The sequence below is a fragment of the Strigops habroptila genome, chromosome Z (genome assembly GCF_004027225.2).
Source record: "Strigops habroptila isolate Jane chromosome Z, bStrHab1.2.pri, whole genome shotgun sequence".
In the NCBI taxonomy this organism is placed as follows: Eukaryota; Metazoa; Chordata; class Aves; order Psittaciformes; family Psittacidae; genus Strigops; species Strigops habroptila.
The window spans coordinates 100,202,898-100,216,607 of NC_044302.2; the positions used below are offsets into that span (position 1 = coordinate 100,202,898).

General features: G+C 41.9%; 1 protein-coding gene across 3 annotated transcripts in view; it reads left to right on the plus strand.

The window, feature by feature from the left end:
- SMAD4 (SMAD family member 4) overlaps positions 1 to 13,681 on the plus strand; it is a 29,591-nt gene extending 15,910 nt beyond the window's left edge. For 2 of the 3 annotated variants that reach the window (XM_030512688.1, XM_030512689.1), the window contains exons 6-12: positions 430 to 549; positions 681 to 791; positions 2,608 to 2,658; positions 4,395 to 4,578; positions 5,569 to 5,737; positions 6,952 to 7,090; positions 8,696 to 13,681. In XM_030512688.1, coding sequence (XP_030368548.1) covers positions 430 to 549; positions 681 to 791; positions 2,608 to 2,658; positions 4,395 to 4,578; positions 5,569 to 5,737; positions 6,952 to 7,090; positions 8,696 to 8,907 — 986 coding nt within the window. In that variant the 3' untranslated portion in view covers positions 8,908 to 13,681. The remainder of the gene's footprint in view (positions 1 to 429; positions 550 to 680; positions 792 to 2,607; positions 2,659 to 4,394; positions 4,579 to 5,568; positions 5,738 to 6,951; positions 7,091 to 8,695) is intronic. The other variant, XM_030512690.1, reaches the window with a different exon arrangement.
- Positions 13,682 to 13,710: the final 29 nt, after the last annotated feature.

Below are 13,710 nucleotides of genomic sequence, written 5' to 3' on the forward strand. Positions count from 1 at the left end.
CCTTAGGAACAGTAGTTACAACATGCTGAAAATAAGCAGCTGATTGGACCTACCGCTGGCCTGTTTGGGTTCATACCAAATCTGCTCCAGCGATGTTGTTCAGTAAAACCTGTGGCATGTCTTCTTCTTTCCTTTCAAACTGGAAAACGAGATGTGAACGAAACAAAGACGTGGTTGACGAACAGAGTTCTCTGCATACTTCTACTGCTAAAATATTAAGGGTGTCAGTCAAAATTAGCTGGTGCAGAGCATCTTGCTTCAAGTTTCCTAAGAGACTCTGGTGGGTGGAAAAAAATACTGGAACCAAACTTGTAGGAACTGTGTTTTGCAGTGCCCTTAGTTGAGTGTATTTTCCTACCCAGTAGTGCTGAGCTCTTCTTAATTAAAATTTTGGAACGTTCATGAATAGGTAGTGTGTTCTTTTACCAGGTCAACCTACCAGTATATTGACAGGTAGCCATAGTGATGGACTCTTACAGATTGCTTCAGGGCCTCAGCCAGGAACTCAGCAGAATGGGTTTACAGCTCAGCCAGCTACTTACCATCACAGTGAGTATATACATATGTGCACTCTTCTTAGTTTTCTAAAACCGGTTTCCAAATGTTGAGGAGAAATAGAGGATTAGAAGTGAGATGCAGAAAAGCTTCCTTAAAAACCAACCACTCCTTTCTTTTTCTAGACAGTACTACAACTTGGACTGGAAGTCGGACGGCAGCCTACACACCTACCATACCTCACCACCAGAATGGCCATCTTCAGCATCATCCACCTATGCATCCTGGACACTACTGTAAGTAGTGCAGATTTTCACATCACTTGCTTTGTTGCCGGTTTTGTTGAAGGGTAGGGGCTCATTTGTGATGATTCTTTACCCCCAAATCCTTTTTTTTCATTGTTGCTTTTACAGAACTACCATTGCTGTGTTTAGTATATTCTGACAGTTAAATGTAAGAGCTTGGTAGACTTTCCTCTGGTAAAGCAGCAGAGATCAGAAATTCAGATAGCTATACTGATACCATCTATGCTATAGATGTCTTACTGTACCTAACAAAACTAGAATTTCCTTTCTGAACTTCTGCTTCTAAAGCTTTGAAATCTAATAGTAAATATTTCCTTTGTGGCAGATGAAGTTGATGCAGAATGTGTTGTTTGGATATTTTTCTTTCAAGACTTGAAAGGTCCCAGCCGGTTTTATTTTCTAGAAATTTTGAAGTCGTGTTTTAATAATGTTGCAGTCTGCATTAAAGCATTGGGTGACCTGTGTCCGTGTGCACTAGCCAGTGTGAAAGAACTTTGTGAAAGCTCATGCGGTAAAGCATGGCCTTGCCACAGCCTGATCGATGGGTACGTTTGGCACACGAACTTGAAAATAGTTTTTTTTCTGAAGTAGGACCACAACACCTTGTTTTAAGGTGCAGGAGATGCGAAGGGGAAAAAAAACAGTGATCAAACTTCTAGTGCAAGTGTCTAGCACAGTATATACATTATATATAGTGCAAAAAAGCCCCACCCAAATAGAAGTTTTTCTAGATTTTGTGGCAAAAAGTTAGAGCAGTTGTTTATTTCCTAATACAGTACTTAACCAGGTCACCTGTTTGCAGCAGTCGTTGTTAGTGGAGGGGAGAACATACAGTGAGTTAATGTTAGGAGGACTTCTCACCTTCTGTCTATGAAGAAAATTGTGGTTTAGGTACAGTTAAGTTCATTATTTTGTTCTGTCAGGATCCCACTTCATTTATCTTGTATATGTCAGAAGTACCAGGATGTAAAAACTTCAGTGGTGCTGTGGGTACTCTATAAATACTCCTCAGTGCTTGTATCTTTCTATAATTAATATTTGTAACTGGCTAGTGATACCACATAGAGCTTTTCTTGGCTGCTGCCGTTTCTCACTTCAGAGAGTTGCATGTTTTGACACCTACCAGCGTTGTGCCTGTTTTGACATCTTGCTGCAAAAGCTGCTGTTACTTATAATACTATGTTTAAGTCTTTCTTTTCTCTGCTGCCTGTAAGGGACTTTTAGATTAGGAAAGTGGAGAGAATAAACTGACCGATACCAAGACTGTATTCAATATTTTTTGCTTTAGAAAAGGAGTTCTCTGGAACTCATTGGGCTTCTATCCATCCTCAGGGAGTGTTTCTCGTGGTCAAGCCCCCAGTGTGCTAGGCAGCTTGTTCTGTGATTGATTAATGAAGTGTGGTTTCTGACAGATTTATATCACGTGCCTCTCTATACAATGATTCTCTCCTTGCCTAACTTGAGGGCAGATGTGGAGCTTAGGTCCTATTTCTGTTACATCTCTGTGCTGCATCTGGTTTCTGCTGTTTCCTGGAGCTGGCTCTGGCTTGAGCAGCGTGCAGCCTTTCCTCCTGGGATACTAATGGAGCTCTTCGCTCTACTCAACTTCCAAATTTTTAGGAAACCACTAAGAGAGTAATTCTTCTGTGAGCACTTTTTCCCCTGTCATATTTGGGCAATTGATTCTGAAACTACTGGGATTTATAACATCTGGCATCCTCACAAGTCTCTTTTCATAGGAAAACAAGTTAAGAAAGAAAACCTAACTTTTTCTCATATAAAACAAATTGCATGTTTTCTCTTAAAGGGCCAGTTCACAATGAACTTGCATTCCAGCCTCCTATATCAAATCATCCTGGTGAGTAAAATCTAACGTGTAATGCTAATGTTGTGGAAGCTAATGACTTTCTGGTTTGAGACAGTTGGTTTTCTCTTTGTTTGGTTTATTTTTTTGTATCAAATACTCTGAAATTTGTGAGATATGTATTCAAAAGGGAATGAAGGAAGGAGAGGAACCATTTTGTGGTAAGTCTTTTGAATTCAGGTGTTGCTGTTGGAACGGTGACATAGGCTGCAAACTGAATTCAGTTTAGATGCCTAAGTCAAGAATTACAGTCTTCAAACCTACGCTGGAGGTGTCTGACCTCTGAATATCCTTGATCATAACCTTTGCAGGGTGCCTGAAGCTGTACTTTTTGGTTGCTTAGAACCATCATGGAGCTTAGGTCATGCCAAAGCCCTCTCGCATCCATAATCTAGAAGTCTACCATCACAGCCAGATAGGCTGAAAAATAGGTATTGCCCTTGCATTTTGGTGCTCAGGTCCCTCTTCGGGCCTCTGTGTAGAAGCTTGCTCTTTTCAGGAGTCTTCATTAATGGTAGCAGTTCATGGAAGCAAGGAGGTCTTATCTTACAGTACAGGCTGGCTTGGTTGCAGGTACAAGGTGATATTCTGCTTTTAACAACAGCAAAGCTGTTGCCTGCACACGGGGAGCTGCATAAGTGAAAAGCTTAAAAGTTTAAATTGATCATTCATTGAACAGTGACTAAATCAGTACCAGAAATAAAACTGTGGATATCTGCTGGCTGAGCTTAACTGTAGCTAAATTGTGTTTTATATTATTTATATAATAAAAAAGTATGTCTCTTGCACCCTGTTGATTCAGCTATTGATTTCACCCTATTCACTCCTCGGAGACATGAGTATTTATTTGAAGATAAAATAACTTAAAGGAATTCAGGCACCTTGGTTTATTCTTTTCTAATAAAACCAAAACAACAATTTCTTTGGGCAAGTAGGTGTGCTATTGGGTGCTGCTCTTTGCAACGAATGAGTACATGTCAAGGCCCTGGAAACACTCTTTTGCCTCCTGGCTTATCAGGCTGTTGCGTTTAGGTCCTCTTCTGCTTACCCTGTGTTGAGTCCATTGTAGTGCTGATTTTCTTTGTCCTCCCCAACAATCTGCTGTGTTAGCCTTTTGTGGAAATGTGCACTTGTAGTCAGCAAAGGGGCTGAGTCCCCGAAATCCCCAGCGACTTCAGCTTATGCCCACTTTAGGTGTTAGCATGTCTGAAGAGAGAAACTCCTCACACTTAAAAGCACACACAACAAACTGTGTGGAAGGTTTGACAAGCCAGTTGCTTACAGGTAGCACACAAGCAGCAGGTATACGTGTATAAAGTCACTTGGTGTTTTGTCAGGTTTCCTTGCTTACTTGAGTGTTTGGGTTTCATACAGTGTATTACTTCTTTATGTTAAAGGACAAAATCAAGCAGTAGTTGGAAGGTGCAGAAATGCAGATGGCTTACAAAATCTAACTGGAATTATAAACTGTACAAAGACTTGTAAGGTCATAACTACAAAACCCCTTTGCATTGGTGTGTGCTCAAAAATGACAAGCCCGTGTTCATTGTAGTATGTAGCTTTTTTCTGTGCTAGCAGACATGCCTTTGTCTATCTGAACTTGCTTATGTGAATGCACACTCTTACTCTGAATGACAAATGCCGTTTCAGAAGGCTTAATTGATTGTCTGGAATGGGTTTGTAGGGGTTTTTTTGTGCTTTTTGGTCAGCTAATCGCATATATTCTTTAGCTCCAGAATATTGGTGTTCAATCGCTTATTTTGAAATGGACGTGCAAGTTGGGGAGACATTTAAGGTCCCTTCAAGCTGTCCGATTGTGACTGTTGATGGATATGTGGATCCTTCTGGAGGAGATCGCTTTTGCCTGGGCCAGCTTTCCAACGTGCATAGAACAGAAGCCATTGAGAGAGCAAGGTATTCCGCACATCTCAAAAGCTCCAGCTGTCTGTGGTGTTTGATAACATTTTGTTTCTGCCTTCAGTGTGTGCCTCCCTTTTCAAACTACAAGTGTGGTATGTTTCTTTTAACTGAATTAACTGTAGCAGAGTGTATCTTTCTAGGCCACTGCTGTTAGGTATTCAGAATGTGAACTGTGTGACAAAGACCCTCAGTGCTTTGCAGGAGCACGTTGCTTTTCATTGCTCTCAAAGGCTGTGCCGTCAGGGATAAAATTAGCAACCCGTGCCATTATGTATGCAGGCTGAATATTAGCTCTCCACACTAGAGAGTGATGTGAGAATAGCTGCAATATATAGATTTGTCAGAGGAGCAAAGGAACATTGATGGAGAGCTATTTGGATTTTCATTCATTCTCACCATGCACGTGCTAGGCTTTGTGGAAGCACAGAGAACCGAAGCCATCTTGCAGCTTTTTTTTCCCCTCTTTGAAACAAAAAAGGAAGAAAATTATTCCGTGTCTTCAGAAATGTGCATTGTGACAAGCGCAGATTTGCATTGTGACAAGCAAGATGCTAGATTGCTGTAATGTGATCCAAATGAACAAACAGTTCTGCATTGAAATGTGGCTTTGTGTATGTACTTGAGTGACTTTCTGTGCTGGAGTAGTTGTGGGTGATTTTCCACTTCTGAACAGAACTGAATGTGTTTGGTATCCCATCTCTGTACTGTCAGCGAGTGCAGTAGTTGCTACTCAAATATCACAGCTTCTGCATTCTGTTTCATGTAGATCTTTGCATGGTGTTACAGTATTTTTTACTTTACTGATTTTGTGTAACTCTCTACTAACTTACGCCTCGGATAACAACTACAATTTGAAATCCTTGAGTGAGTATTAAGTGTAAATTAAGGCACCACAGATGACTGCTGGAGACCTAGGCTTATTTAATAAAGGTGTGATTTGTAGCATGCATACATGGGTGCATTGTACCTGTTTCTCTTTTTAAGGTTGCACATAGGTAAGGGGGTGCAGCTGGAGTGCAAAGGCGAAGGTGACGTGTGGGTTAGATGCCTCAGTGACCACGCGGTCTTCGTCCAGAGTTACTACCTGGATAGAGAAGCAGGGCGTGCTCCAGGGGATGCTGTTCACAAGATTTACCCAAGTGCATATATAAAGGTTGGTTTGATGTTTCCTGGATGAAAATTGCATGGGAAATAGCATTTGGTTCTGGTATATGTTAGGAAAGCTATGGGATACTGAAATAAGTGTAACTTTGCTTCTGATTATCCTTTAAAAAACCCTAATATTTCCATTTGGCAAGTCTCTTGAGTTTTTAAAATGACTCTAAACAGAAAGTGTCATCTAGCTACTACAAAAATAACTAATTTTGTGTTTCATCACAGTCTTGGTAGCAGGTTTTTATATTTTTAGCCTTATAGTTTTAAATTAACTGCTACGAAATTTTTTAGCATAGGTTATCTGTTTGTGTACCTCCAAAGCAAGAAGAGTTGGGCAAGTCTGTATAACTGCAGAAGTGTAAAGTGTGTGTTAAAGAGATCCACTTCACAAACCTGAAGTGATCCAGAGGTCCCTAAGTTGCATGGAAACAAATTATTTTCAGGAGATTGTTACTTGGACGTGCCTCTGTCAGACTTGAAACTTTATGTAGGACGAGTCACACTTGTAAAGAAAATAATTCTTGAATTAGAGATAAACTGCTTGAAGTTTGCAATTATTTATTATTATTTTTAATCCTCAGTTTCGCAGGCAGGTTGTGTAATGAAGGTGACAAAAACCCCATCAGCCTCTGTGTACAGGCTTTCTAGTATGAGAACAGGATTCCTGTATATATAAGTGCCAAGCCTGATCACAAAGATAGGAAATGCCACCAACCCAAAACCTAGCTGCTGAAACTTCAGGCCAGTTGATTATGGGTATTTCTTTTAAAAACACTAACACATTTCCATGAAGCAGTGAAGAATGAAGTCTGACAAAGTTAAGCAGGACTTGCTGGCTTCCATTTTTATTTATATGCCTATTTTGTGGAAATACTGGGATTTAACTAAAAAGTTGGTATTTTATCGGTGTGTAGCATCCTTCAGACTTTGATCCTGCGGTCAGTCCCACACAAGGTACTGCTCCAGCCTGCTCAGCTCAGCCAGGTTCTGGAATTGCCAGTGTGGTAACATGAAGAATCTTTAAGAATCAGCTTTAATCTGTTAGAAATTAAACTAGTAAGGGAAGGTTTGCTTTACCTAGGTGTGTGGTGAGACTGTAGGATTTGCTTTGGGAAAGCAGAGTGGTCCAGATTATTGGGGATGGGAGTTGAGGAATTTTTTCCTTCACCGATTTCTGTAAGTCTACATCTTTCGATATTTCTTTTTTTAAAGGTGTTTGACTTACGCCAGTGCCATCGTCAGATGCAACAGCAGGCGGCCACTGCCCAAGCTGCTGCTGCTGCTCAGGCTGCAGCAGTAGCAGGAAACATCCCTGGACCAGGATCAGTGGGTGGAATAGCCCCAGCCATTAGTAAGTACATTAACTGCTTGATCTCCTTCTTTCCTTACCTGAAAATAAATAACAGAGCTTTCCCTTGTAACAGCACCCATCCACCCACTGCCCCTGCAACAGCACAAGTGAACTGGGTGTGAGGTAGCAGGACTGGGGCAAGGTGGGGCTCGGTGGCATCGTGATCGCTCTGTATTCATCCCGTTTTCACCTGCTCCACACACCAGTTTTCACTCTCTAGTCTTCAGGTAATATTGGATATAGAAGTTGTCTGCTTTATTGTACCGCTTATTAAGAAGTACTTATCGTACTTCTTGCAGTACAATAAGCAGATCCACTTCCATTTTTGCAGTACAGTGGAGAACACATTATATACAAGGTCAAATAGTGTACCCTATTATTTTGAACAAAGATACTTTGGGGCTGCTTAGACTAAAGCTTTTGAAAAAATAGTCTTTTGAGATTTAATCTCATAAAAATGATATTCAAAACTGAGCGACAAAGTACTTGTCTAGGTTTAGGGAAGGAATACTAAGATTCTTGAGAAGAGGAAGAAGAGAGTGTGATGGTGGGGTTTTTTTTCTTTTTTAAGTTATTCTGGGCTAGAGTTTTCTTAGTTACGAAATTCTAGATCCTTGAAACTGTACCTAAGTACTTTGTAAAAACTTAAGTATTTATGTGTCTCAGGCTGCTTTATAGAATCATAGAATCATAGAATAGTTAGGGTTGGAAAGGACCTTAAAATCACCTAGTTCCAACCCCTCTGCCATGGGCAGGGACACCTCACACTAGACCATGTCACCCAAGGCTCTGTCCAACCTGGCCTTGAACACTGCCAGGGATGGAGCATTTGCCCCTTCTTTGGGCAACCTGTGCCAGTGCCTCACCTCCCTCACGGTAAAGAACTTCTTCCTGTGTGCCATAGTGTTTTCTGGATTCCATGTGGCTCTTTCCAGCTATCCTACAAATCACTGAGGGCATTTGGGGAATGTATGTAACTTTTTGTCTTAGCCATACTTGTGATTTGAAGCTTGCCAGCTGTATTAATCTTTTTATCTTATTAGATGTAAGTGGTGTCATTTGTTAATCCAGCTTCTTGCAGGGGGTGAGCCTGAGTTCTTATGGTGAAAATGCAGCATTTGGCAAACCTCAAGAATACGTATTTTCTGACTATATTTCCTAAATAAGGCTTACATGCCTTGTACCACATAAGACATTGGGTTTCATCATGTCTGCTTTATTGTAAGGGGTTCAATATTTCAGCACCCTTTCAAAGCTGCAGAATGATATAAAACCAGCTAATTAGAAGAAATGCAAAATAATTGCTGTGTTCCATCCTGGCAGTGTTCAAGGCCAGGGTGGACAGAGTCTTGGGTGGCATGGTCTAGTGTGAGGCATCCCTGCTCGTGGTGGGGAGTTGGAACTGGGTAATCTTAAGGTCCTTTCCAGCCCAAACCATTCTATGAGTCTGTGATTCATGATGGCAGAGATCTAGAAGTATGGACTGGCTTTGCCTGTGGTGAGAGGGAGCTGTACATGAAGGAAGACCCAAGCAAACACGAATGGCTAAAACAGATAACAAAAGAACATGTCCATGAACACTTACTTGAAACCTCTCCTGTTTAGGTTTGTCAGCTGCTGCTGGAATTGGTGTAGATGACCTTCGCCGCTTATGCATACTCAGGATGAGTTTTGTGAAAGGTTGGGGACCTGATTACCCAAGGCAGAGCATCAAAGAGACACCGTGCTGGATTGAAATTCACTTGCACCGTGCGCTCCAGCTTCTAGATGAAGTACTTCATACCATGCCTATTGCAGACCCACAACCTTTAGACTGAGATCCTTCTGCTGCACTGCTGTGGGCCATTATATTGTGAGGATGGTGGATTGTAAAATACAATTCTGTTTATAACCTGAAGATATATTTTACTTTTGTTCTGCTTAATCTTCTAAAAACAGGTTTTAAAAATGCGTTTGCCGCCTTGCTCTTAGCAGAAAGAAACTGAACATGCAGAATTTGGATTTCAGTTATTTTCAGAACTTAAATGTCATGATACAGGGCTTAAAGTGAAAGGTAAATGCCTTATAGAGACTTTACAGTGTTGGGTTTGTTCCCTTGGAAAATTTTCCTTCTCTATTACGGCATCTTGGTGATAAGCCTCACAGAAGCCTTTTGTATGCAGAATATATATTATATATATATTTATATCTGAAAATTCCTTCTAGTAGTTACAAGCATTTACCTTATAGCAACTTTACAATTCAAACTGATTTGTGATGTTCTTTTTAGGGAACAATGGTTAACAGAAGACTTCTTTATTTTGTTGACTATCTTCTTATGATTTTTCCAGATTAAAACATAGAAGCTGCCAAAAAGTGAGGGATGAGACATACGTTGTTGGCATTGATCTGAAATAGCGAGGAAAAGAAACGTGGCTTTTCCTTCACTAGTTTTTAAAAAAGATATCTTTAGATTTTTATTTATATAGACACATGAGTTTTAAAACACTAAAGGAAATGGATACTTTCAGTGCTGGCACACAGATCTAACATGAAATACCCAGTCTGCAAAGTTGCCACTGAAATTGCGTATCGAGTACCTAATGGCAGGAACATATTTTCATAACTACTACTGACTTCTATGATTTTACTCAAGTGAAAAAACCTGGCAGGTATTTTAAAAAGTTGCATGACTCTTTTTACTTGCATATACCATGAAATCATGTATGATAATACATCAATATTTAGGATCTGTTTTTTTGTATCTGTTCACCATTTCCACTCAGGGCAAGATGGCAAACTTGTTTTTATACCTCTTGGTTATTTTAAGCCCTATGCCATCAATGACCGTATCAATTGGCAATGACTTTGTATAGAGAATTTATAGTAGAAAAAAACCTGCAAATGTATTGACTGTATGACAGATACAATATGTATGCTTTCTCTCTAGCTAATAGTATAAATAAAATTATGAAAACCCTGATTTTTATAAACTTAATTTGCTTCTATAATGTAATTCTGCACCTTGAAACCATTGATCTGGAGTGGTGGATTAATGTCCTTTGCAAGACCAGCAACAGCAGCCAATAGTGGTAGGAATTTTTCTTGGCCAGGAAGCCAGTCCCGTTTTTCTTCCTTTCGCTGCTTCTCGATGAAAGTGTGTCCTGAGGATATCTCTTTTGGCTCTTTGATGGAGTGTGAGGAGGGAGCAGGAATTCCTTATTTTCCCATGTATGTGTAGAGAGCTCAGTTAAGCAGGCTTAGAGGTACGTCGGCTCCGGCTTAAATCCTTCAAGCCGTGCCAGTTTGGTCTGCCTGCCGTGCTGTTCTGAGCCGACCTGGCAGCACAGCTGTAGTGGTTAACATAAGTAGAAGTCTTGGAAGAGATTATTCAGAAGCTTTTTGCCAAGTTTTTTGCATAGTTTCAGGAATCTGCAGAGGGCTGTGACACACAGTGCTTAGGTGCTGCTTTCTCCATGTGCTGACATTCCTAGGAAGGCAGTCAGCAGTCACTGTTTCTGTCTTAGCAACAGCCAGAAATGGATGAGTTTTCTCTCTATTTTCATTAACAGTGTTGCCTTCTTCAGACTTGTGTCTAATGAGATCATTGTTGGGTGGTTTTTTTTTCCTCTTATGCAGCAACTTCTTGATGTTTGATAAAACGGTGTTTGCTTTTCTCAAGTTTAAAACCTTTTCCATTTCCCTTTCTTAATGATGTAGTGTGTCTGAAAAGCAAGCTTCTTGAGGAGCGCTTTGATTAGAGGCTTCTGACTACATCCTCAGAGAAGCTTATTAACCAGCAGCTCAGTAACACTTCATCCACAACTGAAAACTTGATCTGGGGGAAGAAATGAAAAGCCTGGCTACACATTCTTCTTGTCAACCTCCCCTTTGAATTGTGAGTCCTGCTCTTACAGCAGGGTTCGAGGTGCCTCGGCTTTTGGGAAGTGCCTTCTGGCTGATCAATTTCTTGTTACAGACTGTTTGATTAGGAGGCCAAGTGCTTATGCTCTGTTTAACTTAGTGGTTTTGCAAGGTGCTCACCTTGGTGGATGACTGATCTGCGTATGGCTACTTCACAAAAAACCATTGTACCAGTTGCTTTCATTTTGATTGCGCCAAATTTTGATAAAACAGAGAAAGACTGTCTGTTGGTGTTCTTGCCTCTATTACAGTCTGAAACAATTCAGCTGTGCAGAGTATTTCTCTTTTTGCAGATGTTTCTCAAGTCTCCTTAAGCCTCTGCCTGCAGTGAATGGTACCCTCGGTGTTCTATTTAGATGGCCAGAAATGTTCAGGGTAGAACAACAAAATATGTCAGACGAGTTTATCGGAACCAAGAAATCAAGCTCCACGTGAGGAGAAACCTGATCATTGTGTGAGTCAGTAAAGATACTGAAGTGGCATTCATCTTCTCCAGCAGGCCATTACCGATAAGGCGCAGTCGTAACTGTTAAAGGGCAAAATGAGAGACTCTCATTCTTAGTTTTTAATACGCCTTTAACGTAATTTCTGTGCTCTTATGTCTTACCATAAGGCATAGAAGGCAGCGCATAACGGATTGGAAACCCTTCAGCAGCAGCACGTTGGATCTCTGGCAGTCCTGCATTTACATCTCAGATTCAAGGAAGAGCTACAGCTCCTTGACAGCCGTGACGATCCCCATACGTGCCGTAGGCAGGGATGTCAGAGTCGCGTCTCTTCAGCTCTGCATGTCTCAGATTCAGAGAGCTCAACAAGTACATTTTTCAGCCAGCAACCTCCTGCTTGTGATCCTGTGCCTGTGTCTGCTCTGCTGGGTTCTCTCAGTGAAGTAATCAGCCCTGTGCTTCTCACCCTCGGTTCCGCGCTCCTCAAGCCCAGCTTTGTGCGTGGGGCGCTGGGTAATTTCACTGGAGAGCTGGGATTAGCACCGGAAGCTTTAGCCGGCTTTAGCCGTGTTACTGTGAGCTGTGTTATTGAAAGCGAGGGCATTGAAAGTTAACACACAGTAGAGGTGTAGGAGAGGAAGCCTTTTTTTGCTGGAATGGTTTAAAATTACTTAATTCTAACAGGAATTCTAACTGGACTCCCCGGCCGTGATATAAATCACTTCATTGACAGCTTATGCCTACAGGAGACCTGGGAAGAGCTCTGGCTGCTTTATAGGTGGGGACCTAAAGTACAGAGGAGACAAGACAGTCTCCCCCAGCCACAGAACAGGTCTGTAGCAGCAGTAGTCATTGAACGTGTGTCCAACTCCTGTGCCTTACCTTTGAGACCATCTTACTTCTTGTGACACTTCCGACGACGACAGCGTCCTCTCTGCGTAGCTCAGGAACGACTGCCTCGGCTCCTTTACTAGGAACCATTAAAACCAATTCCTATGCCAGTGTATACAGGGGGGGCTCCTGCCCCTGAACCCTTTAGGTGTTGTTTACATCTTGACGGTGGTCTTTATTGACACATCCCTAATCTCTTCTTGGAAGAGTAAGCACTTTAGAAAGGACTGTCTCCTTGATCTGCATCTTCACTCTGCTGTGCAGGGTGACTGGGCTCGCCGGTCACTTCTCTAATGCAGCCGGTTAAAGACGGCCAGATGGGTCTGCCTCTAAGTGGGATTCAGGCTTGGTTTAAGAAATCCTCTTTCCTCCCCACCCTCCTCCTGCCAGGCCTCAAGCTACTTCACATCTGCTCTCTTAAAATTGTAAGATGCTTCGTTGTTGGGTATTGAGAAGGACACAATGTTTGGGAGGTGACTTTCTTCTTGTTTTGAAAGACATCATAAACATTAAAAGTGATGGTCTTGCCCGGTCCTGTTGATGCCAGGAGCATTTCCATGACTGGCAACAGGTTTTTGAGGGCCACAGCGCTGTTCTTGGGACTGAGGTTTGCAGGTTGCCCATCGTAGGTGTGCATGTTACTCATGAGCGCTGAGCTGGTCGCTCCTAACCCTGTTGCAGCCTAGTCAGTGCTTTGGTCCTGGGCAGGGAAAGAAAACCAAGGGAAAGCGTTTCTCCAGCAGCCATGCGGGAGCTGGGTGCTGAATGTACCCTTTTGTCACATCATCACCTCCAAAATGCTCTTCTCTGCTCGGCAGCGTCTTTCTGAAGGGCTCTGGGAGGTGTGACCGCGCATTTGGGGCTGCTGAGGTCCCCCAGAACTGCCCCGGCTTCTCACTTGGTGAGACCTGGTGCAAAGCAGAGCTGCTGCCCATGAAACCCCGAGAGATTCCAGCACTGTTGGCTGCTGTTGCGCCTTCGTAACATCACTCCTAAATTTATAGGACTTGAGACTTTCAAGCTCACCAAAATCACCCAGCGCTTTCCTGCTCCGGTACCTTTCTCTGTCTTTTTGGTGAGGTTTGGTACCACTATGAAGTTGTGATTGAGTTGGGAAGCACCAGAACCCTAAACTCACCATGAGAGGGTTTTTTGAGCACGAGAGCCTAGCTAAGCATTTCTTCCTTCAGCCATTGCCTTTTGATAAGTGGTCAACGGAATTCCCAGTAGTTCCTTTGTAGCTTACTGTATGTTTTTCATTAGACCTAGTTTGTGGATAATATACTGTAGTTAACTTTCCTGAAATTCTGTAACAGAGTATGTTTTTGATTAAAAAAGGTTAAAGATTCAAGTCTTTGGCTTCTTTATTGCCTTCAGCGG